The sequence below is a fragment of the Enhydra lutris genome, unplaced genomic scaffold (assembly GCF_002288905.1).
Source record: "Enhydra lutris kenyoni isolate GAN:26980312 unplaced genomic scaffold, ASM228890v2 scaffoldscaffold51, whole genome shotgun sequence".
Taxonomy (NCBI): Eukaryota; Metazoa; Chordata; class Mammalia; order Carnivora; family Mustelidae; genus Enhydra; species Enhydra lutris.
In genome coordinates this window covers 10,032,116-10,053,094 of record NW_019154135.1, presented here as the reverse complement: position 1 = coordinate 10,053,094, position 20,979 = coordinate 10,032,116, and the positions used below count along the sequence as shown (strand labels likewise).

Below are 20,979 nucleotides of genomic sequence, written 5' to 3'. Positions count from 1 at the left end.
CCCCACCATGTGGGGAAGACAAACATTTCCTTACACCTTCTCTATTTCCCCCTCTTCTTTCCATGCCTCCACAAATCCCTTCCCAAATCTAGCAACCACTTAGTGGCTTCACCCTTTTGTGTATCCACAGGCTTTGCACTGGAATTTACCAGGACATGTTTTGCATGGAAATACAATGTTTCTACTTTCCTAGGTTGGATCACCTTCCTGTAAGATCACATGTTATGCCTTATTGGGACTTCCTGTCTCTCATATACCACCTGCAAGGGGAGGTTGTCACTGAACCATGCCACCAGAAGACTTACAGTTCTATAAGTCACGTTCTAATCTTGTTCCTATCCAGTGACAGCAACTGGAGGACGACCCCCCACCCTGTTTGTCCTTAGTCTGATCTGTTTAAGTTAGATCAAGATCTACTTTTCCCTTACTCAACCAAAAAATGTTCAAAAAATTCTCATCAGAAAGCTCTCTAGGTAAATCTATCTTCTTCAAGTCATTATAACTGACCTGGTTTGCTTTTCAATCTCTTCCAACCAAATGATACTGATAAAAGGTCGCCATTTTTTAGAATCTAAGTGTATTCTGACAAAATCCAAGGGGAATAAATTGAACAAACTGTCATAAAATGGGAAGAATTTGGTTGTCGGTGGTGGCACATGCTCAATTCAAATCTAGAGGTGGAAACATGAATGATGAACAGAATGTTGGAATTTCTATGAGTTTCAAAACCAGGAACAACTGAGCCTCCACAGAGCCTTGGAAACACTGCAGGAAAGGGAACATCCTGAGGGTCTCCTTGCTGTTGGCTGGGCATTTCCCACCCAGCCCTGCCCACTGGGCACTCCTAACTCCTTGGAAGCTCCCCCTGCTCCTCCCCCATGTCATGTTCCTTCCCTTCTAGATATAGTGACTTAGAAAAAGTGCTTAGAAAAAATATCCATAATCACCAAACTGTGGAAAGAGCCCAGATGCCCTTCAACAGATGAATGGATAAAGGAGATGTGGTCCATATATACAATGGAATTTTATGTCTCCATCAGAAAGGATGAATACCCAACTTTTGTATCAACATGGATGGGACTGGAAGAGATTATGCTGAGTGAAATAAGTCAAGCAGAGAGAGAGTCAATTATCATATGGTTTCACTTACTTGTGGAGCGTAAGGAATAGCATGGAGAACATTAGGAGAAGGAAGGGAAAAATGAAGGGGGTGGGGATCAGAAAGGAAGGCGAACCATGAGAGACTGTGGACTCTGAGAAACAAACTGAGGGTTTTAGAGAGGTGAGGGGTACAGGGATGGGTGAGCCGGTGATGGGTATTCAGGAAGGCATGGATTGCATGGAGCACTGGGTGTTATATGTAAACAATGAATCAGGGAACACTACATCAAAAACTAATGATGTACTGTATGGTGACTAACATAACACACACACAAAAATAATAATAATTTAAAAAAAGAAAGAAAAAGTCAACCCTGAAGGAATGAGACTGGGGGCGGAGGGGGGGGGGTGGGATGGTCAAGAACCTTGCCCCTGCCAGCAACCCTTAGTTTTCAAAACCAGAAGAAACAAAAGCTAGAGATCTTGAAAACTGGGGAAAAGAAACCAAAGAAGCAGAGTCCTTGTTGCAAAAGTTTCATCCATGTCCTAGTCTTTTCCCCCCTGTTCCTGTTCCTTTTCAGAGGAAACTGCCTGAGTTCTGTATTCCTTTAACACTGTAGAAGGACAATAGAATTTTTTTTTCTTTTACAAAAATCTCTTCCTGTTACTTAAAAATGATTCCTGCTGTTTCCCAACTGCTGGGGGGCGGGGGGGGGGGGCTCATTTGTTGCCCTTTAGCAGACATCTTTAAACTGAAGAAGGATACAGTTATAATCATAGGAAATTACTTCCTTCAGCTCATTTAATTTCCCCTAATCCTATCAACACCCTTGTAAAGTAGGTGTGCTCTGCAGATGACAAGCAAGGGAAGCCCAGAGAGGTTAAGTAACGTTCCAAGACTCACACAAGGAGTAAGAAAGGAAACAATGGATCATATCCTATCACCTCAAGCATCCTTTCACTCTGTAAAACTGACTCCCCTTTGAGATCTTCTCCAGTCTCTCCCAGCATAAAAGTGCCAATAGCTGCATCCCTTATTACAGCAAGCTCTGAATCAGTACTTTGTGATTCATTCTATAGGGGTTCTTTGTGATTTTGATAATATCTCAAAAGAAGAAAAACTGATAATTTGACAGTTACCGTCTGAATAAACGAAGCCGTCCTTCATTAAACAGTGCAATATTATTATGTATATATTCTAAAGAAACAAAATTACTTTACACCTATATTTTTTTTTAAAAAGTATCACATGTTTCAATTTATCCTGATAGATTTTCCCCTCCAATGTGCTTTAATTGTTGATGTAAGCATCCTCTCTAGGGCCATGGTGTTCACCCACAGACCCCAGGTTACAATCTTGTGCTCTGCCTGTTTGGGTGTGGGAGGGGGAGAGGACCATGAAGCCTGGTTTTCTCTGCTTGTTCCCCATCGCAAGAGGACACAGGTAGTTAGCAAGGTTCATAACAAACACTAGTTGCCACTCACAGAGTCCTCTTCTTGGTGGGCAGAGGGCAAGAGCTTTCATATGTAAAATACGCAATCCTCAAACAACCCCAGGAGGTAGCTTACATTATTACCACCAATCTCTAGATGGGAAAGTTGCTGTCTCAGAGAGGTTTAGAAACTTGGTTAGGAACACACAGCATAAACTCTCAGGGTCCTTTACCTCCTATTCCTCCGCCTCAGGAGGAAATGCCTTGGCCTGGAGACTACATCTGGGTCCTTGAGTCCCACTCCTAGGGACCATGGCATACATTTAAAAAGACACATCGGGGAGCAAAGAGTGCTGTGTGCACCCAAGAACCAGAGGTGTCCCATAACCCCTCCACTACAATATTTTTGGCCCCAAGGCCTTGAATCTTGCGTTTGTTGCTTTGTTTAGTCCTGACAAGGACTTTTAGGATGAACGAAGTAGCACTGGCTTCTTTTGCAGGTAAGGACAGTGAGGCTCAAAGAGGTTCAGTATCTTGCCTAAGGACATACAGGCAAGGGGTGGACTAAGGATTAAAGCAATGAACCTTTCACTAGTTCCTCTTCCTCTGGACTCCAAACAGGGGGAGTCAATGGGCTCAGGGCTCAGAACATCAAAATGTCTGTCAGCACGAATTGAGTAGCAGGTGTTGCATAAGTGGTCCAGGAAGAACTCGTCCAGATGCTGTCTGTGGTTCTCGGAAGGTAGGAGAGACTTCTCCAGGATGGCACCAGGCAAAGCCAGTCCCCAAGAGTGCCTGGGTGCTGCCACCAGCAGCCTCCTGGGCCAGGCCACAGCCTTCCCCGGTGGCTGCCATTCCTTGCCACACTCAAGGGCCTGAAATGACATTTTCCACATGTTACCTGTCTCCACCTGGAAGGCCTGCCCGAGTGTTGAAGCGGCTCACTCACCCCTGTCCCTCCCTTAACGCCCAAGGGGGATCAGGGCAAATCTACGGAATTCACAGTTCTCCCACTTCTGCTCACATTGAACACTGTCGCCCGGCTCCTGCTGGGGTGGGGCCCGGCTCATGAGAATGATGATGGGCTCCTTGCAGAGTGTGGAGAGGTTCTCCGTCTGCACGGCGTTCTTCTTCAGCGGAGACCCACAGGGCGCCTCAACACGCGCGCTTCAGGGCTCAGGGAGGGAGGGGTCTGAGGTGCCAAGAGCCGCGGTACCAGGCTGCAGGATTGCCTTTGGTGTCACCTCCTCCCGCAGCCGTCCCTTCACACTTGCGTGTGCACACAGGCCGGATGGAAGGCGCGATGCTAACGGCTGCCTGAGCAGGTGGGAGGGAAGAGAGACGAGAGGTATTCCATTGGTTGTCTGGGAAAATGAATTGCACCTTCCCCTCACTTGCGGAGGATCAACTTTTCCCACCCCCTCGGGTGGGCACTCATCACCCGGGGTCGCAGCCAGAACCTGGGAGCCCAGTGGCCCCAGTTCGAGGGAAGTAGAGCTGGGTGCGCAGTGGACGCCCCCAGTCACCGGGGGAAAGTGCTTCACGATGTCCCGCGTCCCGAGGGTCCCCGCGCCGGGGCGAGCAGCCCCGGCACCGCGGCTCCCGCCTCCAGCTGCCCCGCACGCGCCGCCCGCGCCGGGCCCCCAAGGGTTAAGCGCAGGCCCCGCGGCGCCGCGGCCGATCCCGCCACCGGGTCCGGGGCGCAGAGAGCCGGCGGCCACCTGCCGCGCGGAGCCGCGGAGCGATGCGGCGCTGGAATGAGGAAGCGCGGCGGCGAGGGGAGGGCCCGGGCGCGCTGCGCGCGGGGGTGGCGGCGGCGCGCCGAGCGGGCCTGGCGCGGGCGAGCGGGCTGCAGCCGGCGGCGGTGCCAGCAGGTGCGGTGCCAGCAGGTACGGCCCGCGCCGGCCGCCGCCCGGGCGGCCCTGGGGGCCGGGAGCCAGCCTCGCGCCCTGGCAAAGTTTGTGCACGCGGTCCCGGAGTTGCGGTCGGACGGCACCGCGGGAAGCGGCCATCCGGCGGCGGGGCGGGGACGGAGGCGGCGCGTCCCGTTCCGCGGCCCGCTCCGCGCCCGGGTCCCTGTCCCGTCCCGCGCCCATCTCTACGCCCCGCTCCGAGTCCCCCTCCGCGCCCGGCGCCCCGCGCCGCCCTCTCCGAGTCCCGCGCCGCCCCGCGCCGCGCTCGGGTCCCCCTCCGTGTTCCGGAGCGGCGAGCCGGGCGAGGGCAGGGCCGTGCGCGCGGGGCGGGGCGGCTGCGGGCCGGTCGCGCCGCGGCCCGAGGAGTGCACCTCCCCAAAGTTTGCGGAGCGCGAGCGGCGGGCGCGCGCTCCGGCCGCCGCCAATCTGGGCGGCCGCAGGTGTCGAGGCGCCGGCCCGCGGGGCGCGGCGCGGAGGGGCCCAGGTGCGCGGCCCGTGGGCGGCGCTGTGCGCTCGGGGCGAGCCGGCCGGCAGCGAGCGCGAAAGCCGGGTCGGAGCCGGCGGGGGGTGGGGAGGGTGGCGGAGAAATGGGGAACAATGCGAGTGAGCAACTTCAGGAAGTCATTGTGAAAGAAAGCTGGGAAGAGCTCGGCGGCCAACTTAGCAGGGCATTCTAACAAGTGCATGCGCGGCCCGCGCCCGGGGCGGCGACTGCGGCGACAGTCCCTGGGTCCCCGCGGAGCACCGCCGAGCCCGGGCGGGACCTTGGAGGTGGCGAGGCGGCCGGCCGGGCGAGCCCGGCAGGGCAGAGGGAGCCCCGACCCCGAGGTTGCTCTCCGCGCCTGAGGATCAGTCTTGGCCCCCAAAGTGCGACGCACACATCCACGTGAGTGTTTTCGAATTGAATTTCAATAGGAAAACTCCGGGTAGCCGGTGGATTAGGGAGAGAGGAGGGAGAGAGAGAGAAGGAAAGAATGAGAAGACGGGGCAGTCAGATTCGGAAGCCCTGGTTTCGCTCAGGTCGGCCTCTCGGTTCTGCGGACGGCAAGAGCGCCCAGTTTGCCAGAGCCTCCGCCAACTTGTGCTGCGACCGCAGGCGCAGGGCCGGGCCGGCAGTGGGGCGCTTGTGCGGCGCCCTGCTGTCACCGTGAGGGGGACGTTCTAGCCCCACTTACATTACACTGTCTAGACCTCCCTCTAGCTCACGGAAGTCAGGCTTTATAAAGTCGTTCGTACAGAGCTTTCCTTATTTCTGGGGTGAGAGCATTTTGCTTATACGGTAAAATAATTAGATCGTGCCTGAACTCGCTTTCTGCAAGATGAAGAATTACCCCGGTTTGAAAAGTTACTAGGACTTCTGCAGACTGCGATTTTGGCTATCGGGTTTCTAAACTCCCTGGTAATGAGGCATCAGGTTACTAGCGACTGGATTTGCAATGTATGTTTAAAAAAAAAAATCGCCAAGGGTCCTCCGTGGTTCTTAAGGAATTGTGGGGAAGGGGAGATGGGTTTTTTCCCTTCTAATTAGGAGGCACAGAGTATGGCGTGTAGAAAGCGGACATGCACAGCTTTCCAAAGCAGTCCCCCCGTCGTCGCTCTGCGCTGCAGCCGGCCCAGAGCGAATTCAAGGCAAGCTTGCCTGCCGCTCATTTCCCACCCTGCTTCCGACTGTGCATCTTAGCTCCCAGGTACCTTGTTTTAAACTTGGAGACACAAACTGTTGTTGAACGAATACTTGCTTGCGAGCCAAATCAACTTCTGTTAAGGGAGAAAAACGTATGGAGGTTGAAAATATTTAATCTGGACAATATTTAAAGTTTCATAGAAATTGAAATGGTTGCAAGGATTGGTTCACTTGGTTCTGAGTTGAGAGGAGACAGGAAACTGCAGGAAATGGTGGGAGACTTGTGAATTTGTTTCTTTGTTTGAGGATGTTTGGTGAGGCTCCTTGGACCCATCTTTTACGTGGAATTTTAAAAGTGCCAGTTTTTTTTTTCATATTAAATGTCAGAATTGTTTTAGTGGCAAATGAGGTTATTTGATATGTGGCAAGAAATTTAAACAGTGCCAAATATCCGTGAAAGGATTACCTGCTTCCATCATAGAATATGCAGAACATGTTAAAAAAATAACTTGTATGAACAGATGTGGATAATGATGGCACATTTTAAAATCCTGTACACTCCTGGTTTGATGGAATGCATCTGATTTCAAAACTTTCCAGGAACATACGTGTTTATACCTTTTTTTACGTGGCCAAAAAAATGTGCTTCCTGGTCTTGGAGTCCCCCAGAGCGGAGGCCAGAGCAGATGCTTGAGTTAAAGGGTCATGCTTCTTCCCCTTTTGTTTCATGGTGATAGTTAAAGGCAGGAGTTCTAAAAACTCCAGCATGCTTGCTTGTTGGTATAATTCACCAGCATTTTAATGGAAAGGCTACATCCTTACACATCCTAGGAAATCAGAAACATGGTAGCAAGAGGAGCTCATCCGCTGGGTCTCACGGGGTGAGCTTGTGGGTCCCTAAATAAAAGTGGGTTTTGTCCTATTCTTGTGGGTCCCTAAAATAAAAAAGCATGCTTGCGTATTCTTTTGAGAACTTGGTCCGTGGTCTCTTGAGAGAGGATACACTGAGGCTGTCCTTGGCACCATTTTCTTTGTTGAAAAATTGAGATCCTGGTGAATTTCCTGGCCAGGACGTCTGAAGCCCCAGGGTGCTGGGGTCCACCGAGCCTTGTCACTCGGCTAGGGACTTAAGAGTTTGAGAATGGATGATGGTTCTTTATTTGTTGTTTTTTGGGGTTTTTTTTTTCCCTCCCTTCATTTGGATTGCTGTATTTCATGTTTGGGTCCTAGGGCAGCACATTGGCAACATAAATGTCAGACTTTGCAAATTTGACGCAACACTGTCCTACAGAGTGCCCTGCGACGAAACGCCCCCGCCCCCCACGTGTACAGGTGTTCTGTGTATACGTCAAGATTATGTGTGCATTGACAGATATAGGAAATAAAGAAATGCATTGAGTCTGTGCGCGCGTGCACACACACACACACACACACACACACACACACAGTCACACAGCATGCACAGGGCACAGAGAGAGAGGTGCGGGGGGCAGGGTGAGAAAGAGTCTTCATATCGCACAAACCTAACCTGAGTAATAAAGTATCGCCATTTAGGTTCTGTGTGTTTGGTTGGTTTTTACCTTTCACTAAAGCAGGATGGGTTTCCTTTTTATACTGTTGAGTGTAGACGTAAATGATACGAGTACTTTGGGTGTTTGCCTAACACTGTTAACCCAGAATCTGTCAAGGATAGCACCATTTCGTGGCGTGTGTGTGTGTGTGTGTGTGTGTGCCATGTGTGTGTTTTCCTGCCCCTCTAATCTTTGTAATTCTGAAACAATTTCACTATGAGATAAGTATTGGTTTTTGTCGACTTATCTTGATGGAGATCCATTCGAGGAGCCGCTCACAGAGAGCACACAGAGCCCCCTTTATGTTCTGTGGGAACCTTTGGAACTTGTCAGCCTGACTGGCCTTTTTGGGGACTGTGACTCCTGCTTCCGGCCACGAGATGCTGTACCTCTCGGCCTGGCCGTGAAGGTTTCTCCCTGCCCTGGGTGGGTAGGTTATTCTTTGGGGAACCCTCAGGCGTGGGTGCGTGCAATCGTTCCAGGTCCTCAAAACACAAGATGTAGAAGCAACAAGTGACCCGTCGTCTCAGGCTTTCAGAAGATCTTCGATCTCGTGTGCACCTCGAGATGGGTCATCGTTCGGCTCACACCAGGCACAGGGGCACATGTGATCTAGATGGTAGAGAGTTTGTGTTGCAGCATATGGGTGTGAGACACATACACACGCGTACGTTTAAAGTTCAGATGGGGAGGGAAATAGGAATGGGGCCAGCGTGCGCCAGACCCGACTCCAGCAGCTTCTTCTTGGAGACCCAAGGTTTTACTGCGTTCTTGGCAGTTTAAGAACCGACCTCACACCCAGGGGTCTCTGTCTGCCGTTCCTGGGATACATGCTCCCATCCTTCCCCCTTCTGCGCCCTTCCAGGGATGGCTTTTGTTTGATGTCATTTTTTTAAACGTGCGATGCTCCTCTGACAACTATCTCTCAGATGTGACAAGACGTGCAGCATGAAACACAGCCAGACAAAGGACGCAGTGCACACGCTCCTGAGTGGGGGGTGGGGCAGGTTCCCCCCCCCCCGCTTCTGTGTGTGTGTGTGTGTGTGTGTGTGTGTGTGTCGCTGCAGGTCACTCCTGAGAGGGGCCCACAGAGCACCAGTGGTGGCCGCGCCCCTAGAGGCCACGTCCTTCTCACTTCCATTGGCTTTGTGTCCTTCTCAGAGTAGACTGCGAGCCACAGGCGGGACCCACAGGTGTCTTCAGGGACCCGCCTGGCGACAAACTGTTAAAAGTGGTGAAAACCCAGAGTCACAGGTGGGGGGCCCGCTGTCTTTCCCCGGTGCAGGCCTGGCCCTATTTCCCTTCTCCCATGGCCACGGCCACGGCCACGGCCACGGCCACGGCCACGTCGGCCTTTGGGGAACTCACAATTCCTGCTGACTAAAAGAGCTCCAGCCCCACCACAGGCCTGTCAAATGAGACATCCTAGTAATCTCGGAACCCGTTTTGGTCGGCACAGGAAGCCCAGGCTCCCTTCCTGCCCGTGTTTTCCTGAGAGAAAACTATCTTCCCTCCTTTTTTGCATATTTGGCAAATGGTTCCACCTTTCTCTCCGCCCCAGGGGAGTGCGAAGGCGGTGGCGGAGGACAGGGCCTACCGGCCTGCCACCCGGGGCAGCAGGGTCCTTCCCAGGTGGCTGAGTGGCAGGGACTCCGCGTGCGTGACCCAGGGTCCGAAGACCCCCATCCTCCAAAAGCGGCATTGGTGTGGGAAGGCAGCACCCCCGCAGTCTCTGGGAGGCACGGGTTGACGGGTGAGTGCCACTCACACTTTCTCTGCCGCGCTTACTAGACGGGGACAGCCCGTGTGGCCTCTCTTCCTGGTGGCCTGCGCCTGCCCGGCCCGGCCCTGCTCCCCTCCGCAGCCTGTCTGGGTGATGGAGAGCATCATTATACACCATTGGCATGCGCTGCTTTCGGGTTGTCCCGTGCCCCACCTCCTGATGGCTGGTGGCACGGGGCCACGGCTTAACGGATTGCCTAAAATGGGGCCTAATTAGTGGAAAAGTGCCTTCTTCATATTTTCTCACTCAAGTGTGCAATGATTCATTTTTCTCCAGCAATCAGCTCACTGCTGAAGGCAATCTGACTCTCTTCCTGCCATTTTCGCGCCAAAAGTTAGCAGTCGCGGACTCGGTGCAGCGCTTCCCGGCTGGGGGGAGGGAGGGGGGGCGCAGCGGGGTGAGGAGGGGGCACCCAGCATTGGACCTCTGTCCCCCTTCCCAGCTCTTCCTTCTCCCTCCGGGTCTCTCTCCCTCTTCCTCCTTTCTCTGGGTGGGGTGGGGGGGAGGGGAGGTTGCCTTGGGAGTCCATGGAAACAACTAAGAAAGGCATCAAGTACATTTTAAGTGCTCATACACATCCCGACAGAGAGTTTCAGGCTCCATTTTGGAGATCATCCTGATAGCAGCCCTCTAAAGCGTTTTCTGTTAGTTTGAAACTATTTAAAATGGAACACTATGGCTCAGAGTCCTTTTCTGAAGCGCAGAGTTCTGTTAGGAATATTGATTCGCCTGTTTGGGGTGAATTTCTCTTGTGGAATCTGATTTTCACTAGTCAGGCTAGAGCCCATGAAACAGCACAAAAGACCCCTCCTTGGCCCCCGGGGCGGGGGGGGGAATGTTTGCTTTAGAATCTTTAGGAGAAATGAAAATGAGGAATTGATCTTTTATGAGCTTGCTTGGGAGACACTCGAAACATCCTCCCCTCCCTGTGCTTTTAAGGCAAAGAGAGAGAGCAAGCCTGCGACCCCCTGGTGCGAGCCCCACTTTCCAGCCTGAAAAAGTGACCTTTTCCTTCTCTTTTGTGGCGAGTTTTGTGGAGGGCGGAAAATTAAAATGATATTCAAAGAGATCCACAGTGAAAACATATTGATAAATTGTGTATCCCACTTCATTCAACCAAAATCACCCTGCTAATTATCTGAGGTTGTTAGAGATAAGGCCATTAATTACCATTTAAAAATGGTTTGGAAATTTCTAGTGCTTTTCTGCACGTGTGTTCCTGCTTCTGCCGGGAGTTGTCTGTATTTCCCTGCATTTAAAGAATTTCCAGCTCTGTTTAGAGCAGCCTGGGCTCTTGTGAAAGAAATAGAACTTGCTGAACAGCAACGGCGAAATACTTAAAGCAAAGCATTGAAAATAAATAATTTAGGCTCCTTTAAGGGCTGCCAGGGAATCGAATGGTAGTGTTTAAAATGAGTTTTCCTCTCTTTTGCCCTCTGACGGACAGGAGCATTTCTCTGCCAGGTTACAAATAAACACACGCCGATTTCTGTGGCCCCTCAAATGAGGAAGTTGTAAGCTTTCTCCCCCACGCACCCCCCCTCCCACCGGGTCTGCATGAAGACCTTGTAGGCTAAATGTTGGGTGGGGTGGGGCCCCCAAACCCACCAGGATGTTGCATTCATGTGGACCATGTCCTTCGTTCTGTGGTTTTGGGTGTTTTCTCTTCGGGAGCCCTCCAGGTTGGGGCTGTAGCACAGAGAGACTGAGCTCTCTCTCTCAGAATAAAATGGAAATCTAGAACTTGTCTTGCTAATTTGCTCCAACTTAAACAGCCAGCTAAGACTATCAAATAGTGTTCTCTCCTATGATTATTTGGTATATTCCCAGAGGAATCATTCTTACCAGATAACTTACCGAATGCATGTCTTCTCCCTTTTACTCTTCTCAAAACAGCTTGGTTTGACTTCAGTGGGATCCTTTGAGGTGAACAAGGTGAATTCCAGAGTTCTGCTACGAGCTCGGGCTGGGATTCGGACAACCTGATTTGCGAATCCACATTTCTGTGTTCTGTGAACCTAGTTTAAAACTGTGACATAGGATTTTTCGTCATTTTCATGAGGTTACCTTATTTCAAGTGATTTTAGGTGATGATCTATGAGTGTTGCTGGTAGAACTGGGGAGCTCAGAACACACTTATTACAGGGAGAATTTCCTGTTTGCCCCGGAAGCCATGTGCTCATCGTGGGGGTTGGGGGGCAGCTGGTCATCAGGGTGTCTGTCTGCGGCCCCATCTCTGGAGCCAAGATGAAACCTCCCTTCTTACTGGTGCACCCCCCCACTCAGACTTTTCCATTGCAAGGAATAAGAGGTAGATAAACAGGGTAACGATGAATCCTGGGGCATGTTTGCTCCGGAGCACATTTTCTCTGTGTGTATCTAGATTTTATAGATCTTGTCTCACTACCAACCAGACAACAGAGACTTATCCAAAATGGAAAAAATAAAAAATAAATAAAAAGGTTAATAGTAACTAGCAGATTGTTCTTGGTGGTCGGTCGAATCAGCAATGACTTTTCAGTTATTGGAAATAAACATATTTGTATGGATTTGTCGACAACTGGACGTTCCTATCAAGACTTGGAGAATTGTACTTCTTGGGTCTAAATAAATTAGATCTTTCACCAAAGAAACTCACACAAGCCCTGAAATTTAAAAAAAAAAAAAAGAAAGAAAGAAAGAAAGAAAATATCCCAATGACCTTATAGAAGGCCCAGAATTACAAGTGTGTGTGTGTGTGTGTGTGTGTGTGTGTGTGTGTGTGTATGGAATATATGTATGTATTTGGCATGTTATGAGTGGATTTGCATGTTCAGCTTTAATTTTGAGCTTTCACACGTCCCCACTAAAGGATCTGCTAATATGTTAAGTGAAATCACTGCTGAGAAGGCAGGATAATATACTGTATTCTTTGTGAAAACAGCCCATTGTCTTGCTGAGTAAAACACTTTGTGAATATTGTAACTTTGTATTTATGCATTTTTTTTTAAAAAGTGAAAACGACACTTCACACAAATTGGAATACAAAATTATGCCTGGGCTCTGCAGTCTCCTCACTTTATCATAATAAATGACAAAACCATCAGCACTTTTGGGACCGTCATTATTTGGGGACAGTTTATATATATATACATTTTTTTTTTCAAGATGTTTAAGTCTCATTTTTGTTGCATGGCTGCTGACCATGCATGAAGGTCTTCTAAAACCGGGAAGAGGGTAGAAGGAAATGATTCTAAACTTAGATTTTTTGACTTAAGTGATGAAACGAAGTGTAAAAAGCCATTTATATTTGAGGAAGCTGCTTAGGAAGTGGCCCATGATGACAGTCAAAATCAGGAAAAGTCCTATAAGCGCGTATGTAAATCTTTGACTCTGCATGTCTCTTCTATGGTGGCTGCATACACAGACCTTGAGGGTATGTTGAGAGCCTGTGGTCTAGGAGCAAGGTGGTCTTTACTGAGAGGTCTCTTCTCTGCATAAGAGAAATGCATGGTACCAGTACCTTCCCAGGCCCATGGAAATCCTTTCCTGGACTGTGCTGGGGTAAATGTCTCTAACTCTGCCTTTTCTGTTGAAAGAAAAAAAGAAAAAGAAAGAAAGAAAGGAAGGAAGGAAGGAAGAAAGAAATGTCGAATTCAGTATCTCCCATCTTTCTTATACCTCACTTTGAGACGGGGGCTCCGTGATGCCATTTAGTGATATCCGTGTGTTCTTTCCCTTCTGTACTAAATATCTCTTGGCTCAGACCGTTTTCAAACAGCTCAGTTTTTAGCTGTATTTTGAGAAGTCTTCCTCAGTTCCCCGGACCCTTCCTCTTTTGCATATCAGTTCCTGCCCCTAGGGGGGAAAAAAATTGTGAGGACAGAATTGCACATCTGAGTTAATTTGCCCTCAGAAAGCAGGTTCGCTGTAGAACAGACCACTGGAGGCATCTTCTGTGGCTCAGTTAAATATGGGGGAGGGGGAGCCGTCTGAAAGCCAAATTGGATTCCCTGCTGTCCTGTTGAAATCTTGTTTTTCATTGTTATTTGCGCCAGCAACGCTCTGTGGAATAATCATGAAAATGTGTAGATTGGCAGCTAATTTTTGAAAAATGAAAAGAATCAGAAATGAAATAAGAGTGCCCAGAAGTTTCTATGTTCTCCCGACCTGTTCTGTCAAGTTGTTAGGAAAATCTGTAAGGTCACCCTCACCGGACACAAAGACCTGGCCAATTGCTTCAGCTTTCTCTTGGAACATTTCTTTTTTTTAAGATACCGTGTAATTCACAGCGATATGATAGATTTGCAAAAATAAAATCTACCAATCTGCAAAATGGAAGAGCTCTCTCTGGGCAGGAATAATGGGTTTCATTAAAGAGGTCTGTGACCTAAGGCATTTTAAATAGATTATAGGCTTGGCCTGTGTTTTCCCCCTGTGCCCAGCCCCTTCAAAACAAGCATCCTTGAGTGTATAAGGGAAAAACCCCAAAATGGAACTCTAGTGCAACCTCACTTGTTGGGGAGGAAAAAAAAAATCAATAGCATGCACCTTATCAAATAAGGAGACTTTAACTTTATTGGAGAAGTTTTGTGATGAAAGTTGCCTTACTTGTATAGGATTACCAAGGACACACTCCTTTTCTGTTAGGACACAGGTAACTTGTTCATACTCCTTGTCCATTGCCCATTTGAAATCTGGGACCATGGCACTGGGCTGAGGGGTTCACACAGGCTGGAGTGGTAGAGTGAAGAGAGCGTCTCCGTTGAACGCTTGTGGGTTCAAGTTCACTCCGTTGTTGTCTAGTTCGCGCCCTTGGCGGGGCTGATGTGTGGTTAGCCTCCATCGTTCTCATCCACCGAATGGAAATAATGTACAGATTATGTACAATAACCGTACTCCTATGGCTTCATCGTGAAGATTAAAGGTACACACTTAGCAAATGAGTCTTGAATACTAGATCCATGCCAGGCACTGTCTCAGGCCCTCACACAGAGCAGTGGGTGAGGGGGACAGCGTGGACGGTCTTGTGGTTCTCTGCAGTTTGCCTGTTAAATGCCGTGGTCGGTTGTTTAAACAAAGCCAGCCAAGACCAGTATCCATTCCTTCACCATCTCTTTCTGGCACATACAAAGTTCTTAAGAAATGAGATAGCGCTGGACAGAAGGTGACCATGTGTCTCAGGGGAGAGGAAAGGCATTGTTTTTCAGTATTTATGTATTTGTTTTGATGGAAGCATAATTTTATTAGTGTCAGGCATACGGCACGATGATGCGATACTTGTGTACGTTGCACAGTGATGCCCACGAGGAGCCTCACTAATAGCTGTCACCACTCAGAGTCACAAAAACCTGTGTGTGAGGCGTACTTTTAAGATTGACTCTGTTAGCAACTTTCGAACAGGCGGGACAGCATCTTACCAGCATCCCGCTGTACAAACATGGCTTTTTTTTTTTTTTTTTTTTTTTAAGTTCGTGTGTGTTGTTTAAACCACAGAGAGCTGAGATCTGTAAATCTTATGGAGGTCTGGGTGCTCCCAGGGAATGGCTCACAGCCAGTTAGCCCGCCCTGCACTTGGCGGTGCTGGAATAGCCATGACGTTGGACCGCTTGGAAAGGAATCAAGGTGTGGTTCTTGACAGGCGTCTGGCTTTTTATTTAGACTTCATTAATTCCAACACCTTTTCAGAAGTATGGGAAAGCGCTGCTGTCTCATAGCAAGTGCTGTGAAGAGCGGTGTTCATCTCAGGGCAAAGTGGGGTCTCGTAAGGAGGGCCGAGGACCGCTGCCAGCCCCGTGCACCTGCCAGTGGCCGTTGGGTCTTCCTTTGGCTCTCGGGGCTGTTCTTGGGGCTACCTGCTTTCTCGCAAGTACAAGTGAAGATGCTCCTGGAGACTTGCCCAGCCCCTGACTTGGGAACCATGACTGCCCAGGGCAGTTCTTCCCAGGAGAGAGCCAGATCCTAGTCCCTCGTGGGTGTGGAAGAAGGAAAGAAGGACAGGGTCAGGGAGGTGGCATATTTTCCAGAGTCTTCCTCTCACTGAGGGAAGCTCACTGGGGATAGCACTGGCAGTAAGACCCCTTTTCTCTGGCAGGGCTGCTGGAGAAGCACAGAGGCTCTGGGTTAGCTTTGTTCCTGTCTCTCACTTTTTTTGCTCAATCTTCTGCATCCCCCACTTTCTGGAGTCACTGATGTGCCAACCCCACTGATCTCACACTAGGAAAGTCCTGTTGGAGCAGAAGGACCAGACAGACACAGAGACAGAAACAGAGAGGGAGGGAGGAGGGATGAAGGAGACAGAAGGAAAGATGGGAAGAGATGTTCCATTCCATGCCTGCTCCAGAGTGGGAGATGAGCGGGCAGCAGCTTGTGACAGTGTGCTCCCGTAGAGGGGCGGCCAGCGACAGCCACTGTCACGTTGGCCTTCACTTATCTCTGCATCTGTTTCCCGTGTGTGAGATGCAGAACTGCTTGCTCCAGAGAAACAATAAGAGCTTTCAGGGCTGTGGGAACTGCCCAGGTGACAGGTGTTTGCTGATGTTGTGTTTTCTGCCCTGTTGATCAGTGGAACTCTGGCCTTCAGTTGTTTGTGTCTTTCCCGTGCAGGGGAGAAAATCACAGTTCACCTCTGTGAAATATTCCTTGCCTCTGGCATCTCTGTGGTCCTGGTTTTTGTTTAAGGGCCGGTTTTCGTAATGATTATGAATCCACTTGTGTGATGAACTCATCTTTCTGATCGTGGAGATGATATCCAGCCCACACAGTGTTTTCCACTCGGCTCTGGACACAACTCCACGTGGGAGACGAGAGCTCGGTAAACACTGCCTGAAAATAAGCACTGAGCCTGGGTCGTGCACGTGGTGGCCAGGACGGTGTGGCATCCTGCTGTCCCTTCCCAGATGCCCACAGATGTCTCTCTATAACCTTGGGTCTTGGAGGGGGTAGAATTTCCTCTCCTTCAATTAGTTTCCCGTTGCCAAATTATTCCTTTGGTCTTTGCCTAAAAGCCATCACTTTTACCATAAAGTCATGACTGTTCCATCCCAAGAGATGAAAATTTGGGAGCTTGTCAAGTCCCACACCTCCTGCGTGATGGCAGACAGGACAGGCCACAGCATTCACAGGGCCCAGCGCAGCCTGGGAAGGTGGGCCCTACACCCAGATTATCAAGGTCAGCACAGTGGTGACAAGCAACTGTTACCCCAAGTAAGGGGACCCTCTCAGCACGGCCACACACCACAGGCAGTAGGGTCATTTGGGAGTATGATTGGAAATCTCAGTAGTGCTGATCACCCAGTGGAGTTCCGCATGGGGGGTGGGGGGTGAGGGGTGGGGGGTGGACCTTCATTGAGAATGGGAATAGGCAGTTGCTCGGTGTGGCTGACCCCTAGCACAATACTGTCCTGAGTGTCCAGGAGGCTGCTGGGGAGGGGGGTACTGGGGGGCCTCCTTCCAGGGAAGAATACATAGGACACACAAGCCAGGTGACTGCCCAGGACAAGGACTCTCCCGCCCAGAAGAGCTTGGTCTGGGCCTCGGACCATCTGTGTTCTGTTTGTGGCACTTGTCACATGTCCCACGTGAACCAGCAGATGCATGATGGGGAACCTGGTGAGAATGGATTGTGTCCTGGCCTCAAATGCAGAGGGTCCCCACTGTGCCTCGAGGGAGGACACCTTCTCCCTTAGAGCCAAGATGGGGGCCTTAGGAAACAGTAGTTCTCTACTTGCACTTAGCTTGGATCTACACTGGGGTACCGGATAAATCAGTCCTTCAGCTGAGAAGTGTGTAGCCACTGAAATGAGGACATTGATGTAGATTTGCAAAATAAAAAGACACGTGACAGATTTAATGAAAAAACACTTTACAAGAGGCCATTTGGAATATGTTTAGTATCCTGTTTTTGTAAAAAGCTCTGTGTGTGTGGAAGTTAAGGGCATTTTCTTGTCTTTGTAAAAAAAAAAAAAAAAGTTGTAAAAAATGTGTCACTTGCATGGTGAGAAGAGTCCAGGTCAACATTTTACAGATTCTGTGTTAGCCCAGGATTTGTCACAACAAGATTCGAGTAATGCCGTCTGTCTCGCCACTCAACACAGGGTGTTTGAAGACAGGTCTGTGACGCGGCAGTCAAACACTGTGCCCGCCTTCACTGAGTAGAACCTCACATTCATGCCACCCAAAGATGACAAAGATTTTTCTCATTGGAGCCCATCCTGTCTCTTTATAATTGTTTGGATGGTTTCAGAAGAATCATAGATTTTCACAGAGGGGTCCATGAGACATTGGGCGCACGGGCAGTTTCGAGCTGGTTCCCAGGGCTGGTTTGTCTGGCTTCAGCTGGCTCGTGGACCCTCAGTCTTGCGGCAGAACCCACATGAGGTCACGGGCCTTCTTCCCCCTCTGTGGCCAGCAGCCGTTCCCCTGTGCCCCACAGCAGCCTGGAAAACGGGTCACGCTTCAGACCCGTTCAGTGACTTTCAGAAATAGATGAAAACCCCTCCCCATCCAGAAAAAGTGACAGTCATTCGTGTCTTCTTCGTGACTCGTACTGATACTACAGAAATTGAAAATATGGGCTCCACGGGGACCAGAAAGGCTGTTCTATACACGCACGTATCCACCCCTGCCTGTGTAGTTCAGTCCCCTGAACCCCCGACCCGTGGCCGGGTCTGCTGCAAACTGGCCCCACACTCAGATCCACACACCTGAACCAAAGAGGCAGAGGCACCCCCCCCCCCCAAGAAACAGAGGTGACCTGAGTTAGAGTCAACAGATGGACTCAGTGTGTTGCTTCGAGAAGGGTCTGTCCTGTCGGTTGTCCAACAGAGCACACACAAGCAGATTTGGGTGAGGTCATCTGCCGCTGGCCACAGATCTCCCTGTCCACAGGGCTCCCAGGGGTCATCCCCTAGGGCACCCATGATCTCCAAGGCCAGGCCAGGGCCCTGACGGCCCCCACCAGCACGTGCGGCGGCTCGCCCCTCAAGGCAGGACATTGGTTGTCACCACCAAAGGCGGCTCTTCCCAGTTGGTTTTCTGTTTTTTAAACCGATGTGAGGAGCCGAGCCATGTGTCAGCAAACAGGAAGGTGTGGGTGCTCTCCCCGCTTGGCTCTGCTGCTGCGTGAGCTTCCCTTCTCCCTGCGTGAGCGCACGGGCGACGTCGGAGGCAGGGTCCCTGAGCGAGTGGCGGACAAAGACGGACGCGCCTGCGTTGCCCATCTGCCAGGCTGGAGGTGTATTCATTATTGATGGAGGGAGTGCGAGAGCTGCTCGCAGATGCAGCCCTGCCTGGGTAAATGAGACATTCTTCAGCAAATTGCTTCGTTTTTTGATTGCTGATTGTACGCGTGTCACCAAGCTGACTCAAGGTTCATCGATGCATGCTCAGTAAATTAGAAAGAACATAACTATGGATCAGCCAAGAGAATGAATTCTGTGCCTACAATGACCCAGGGCCATTTAATTTTCTGCTTAATTTTGTTGCAGTCAGTTTGCATTTTGGGTTATTATGCAGTAGGAAATTAACAATAAATAACAAATTTGGTCCTCCTGTGCTTGTAATGATATTTTTATAAATCTTTGTAATGCTGTTTTTAAAAGGATCAAGGTCTGTGCCAGTCTGATACTCCAGCAAGTATGTGAGGAGGAAAATGCATTATTCTTGATAGATAACCTTGTTGTTATATACATAGAACGTCTCTCTCTCTCTATCTTATTAGTAATTTGCTTTAAACTAAAATCCCTTCCTCTCTTTCTCAGATAACCCGAGGACAATGGACGCTGATGAGGGTCAAGACATGTCCCGAGTTTCAGGTGAGACCCTGTGGGATATGGGGGGCCCATGAGGTCCCCTCTCCAGGGTGCTGGGGCCAAGGCACTCACTGTGTTCCTGAGGGAGGAAGACAGGCTGTCCTGCAGAAGGGAAGACCAAGATGGAAGTCATGTCAATGTTTTATGTCAAGTCTTAGAGTTCATCCCTGTTGGAGAACCTGAATAGAAAAATCTCCAAGCATAAAATGAGTTCTGCTGGGAAATCTGAAAGCACCCCGGAAAAGGTCCAATATATGTTGATTCTCTTGTGGAGGGAGGAGAAACTGATGAGTCTGCTCTGGAACCCAGGCAGGTGCCAATGGTGGTGTTTAAGTGGGAGATGGAGGAAGGTGGGTGGGAGGAGGAAGAGCGGGAGAAAGAAATTGAAAAGCATAGTTTTGAGGCACAACTCGAATATCTGGTAAGCTTGGAAGCAGCATTGCTCCCCTCCCACATATGTCTTTTTTCAAGCCATATTTGATGTGGCTCTTGTCATCTTGGGAGACCAGGAAGTGGAGCAGTTGGGAATGGGACATAAAGCCTAAGGGGCGGGTCACAGACTATCCCACTAGTCGGTGCTGAGCAGGGTGACCCACCACCAGACCGTCCAGCAAAGCCTCCATGGCTCCCGTGTTCCTAGGCATAGGGAGCCCACCTGCTGTCTGGCCCTGAACCCCGAGGTGTCCACTGCAAGAGCAGCCCCTGTGGGCTGTGGGTTTTCATTATTTTACCTTTTAGGGCCGCCCAGGCTCATGGCCAGTCCCGGGTGGGCGTCTGTGGGAGGATGGCCTGGCCTTGTCATCTGGGCCCGGCTGACCTGTCCCCCACCCGTTTCCAAGTTTGTATTGAATTCTGCCCCTCGGTCTAAGTGGCTGCTGCCCAACCTGGTGGCTGCCCGCTCACTGACGCATGTGCAGGGGAGACAGTCAAGTTCTTGCCACGGTCCCAGACGTCCCCTGCCTCCTTTGGGCCAGCGACTCCGGTCATTCGGCAAGTGTGGACTTGAACTCTTGGGGCTACGAAGGAGTTCTCCCTAGAGATGCACCCGTAAGCACAAAGAGTGTTGGAGCAGCATTGGCTCTGACATCCAAAAAACCAGGGCATTTCTACACACTTGTTTGTCCAACTCTTCCAAACGAGGTTGGTGTGAATACCTTTATAGCAAGCGGAACACGTCCGAGACCTATGCTGACAGGCAGGCCAATTTCGGGATGGCACGCAAGGTGTGATCCATTCTGTAAAATAAACACGCATCTCACACGCACGCACACACTCACAATTCCTACACACTTGCATGCATGCTGGAGAAGATTCTGGAGAGAGACTTACTAACCTAGACTTCCCCTAGGCAGCTTGGTGACGGGAGAGAGGGACGGGCTGTGGAAGAGGGGTTGCCCTTTGCTTTACAGGTAGTATCTACTAGCTTTAAGTTCTATTTGAATATTTGTTTTCCTTGAACAGATTCTTTTATTTTATTTATTTATTTATTTTTTTGGTTTGTTTGTTTGGGTTATTTTTTGCTTTGGGTATAGGTGTTGCTTTTGGCTTAGGGGGTTTCTTTTTTTAAAACATCTTACTTTTTTAAATTTTTATTATTATTTTACATTCATCACCATTTGGTACATCATTAGTTTATGATGGAGTATTCCATGATCCATTGTTTGCCTGTAACACCCATGGCCCAAGACTGCCTGAAAAATGAAACTCTTTTGTGGTCAAAAAGGTTCAAGACGTGGTCTGAAATTTAGTTTGTATGCAAGGGA

At 49.9% G+C, this 20,979-nt stretch overlaps 1 protein-coding gene across 5 annotated transcripts in view; it reads left to right on the top strand.

The window, feature by feature from the left end:
• The first annotated feature begins 4,958 nt into the window (after positions 1 to 4,958).
• Positions 4,959 to 20,979, top strand: part of LOC111156986 (IKAROS family zinc finger 1) — a 92,994-nt gene continuing 76,973 nt past the window's right edge. For 2 of the 5 annotated variants that reach the window (XM_022518172.1, XM_022518169.1), the window contains exons 1-2: positions 4,959 to 5,333; positions 19,166 to 19,219. In XM_022518172.1, the coding sequence (XP_022373880.1) occupies positions 19,180 to 19,219 (40 nt within the window). In that variant the 5' untranslated portion in view covers positions 4,959 to 5,333; positions 19,166 to 19,179. Of the gene's footprint in view, positions 5,334 to 9,229; positions 9,396 to 19,165; positions 19,220 to 20,979 lie in introns of those variants that run through there. The other 3 variants (XM_022518168.1, XM_022518170.1, XM_022518171.1) reach the window with 3 other exon arrangements.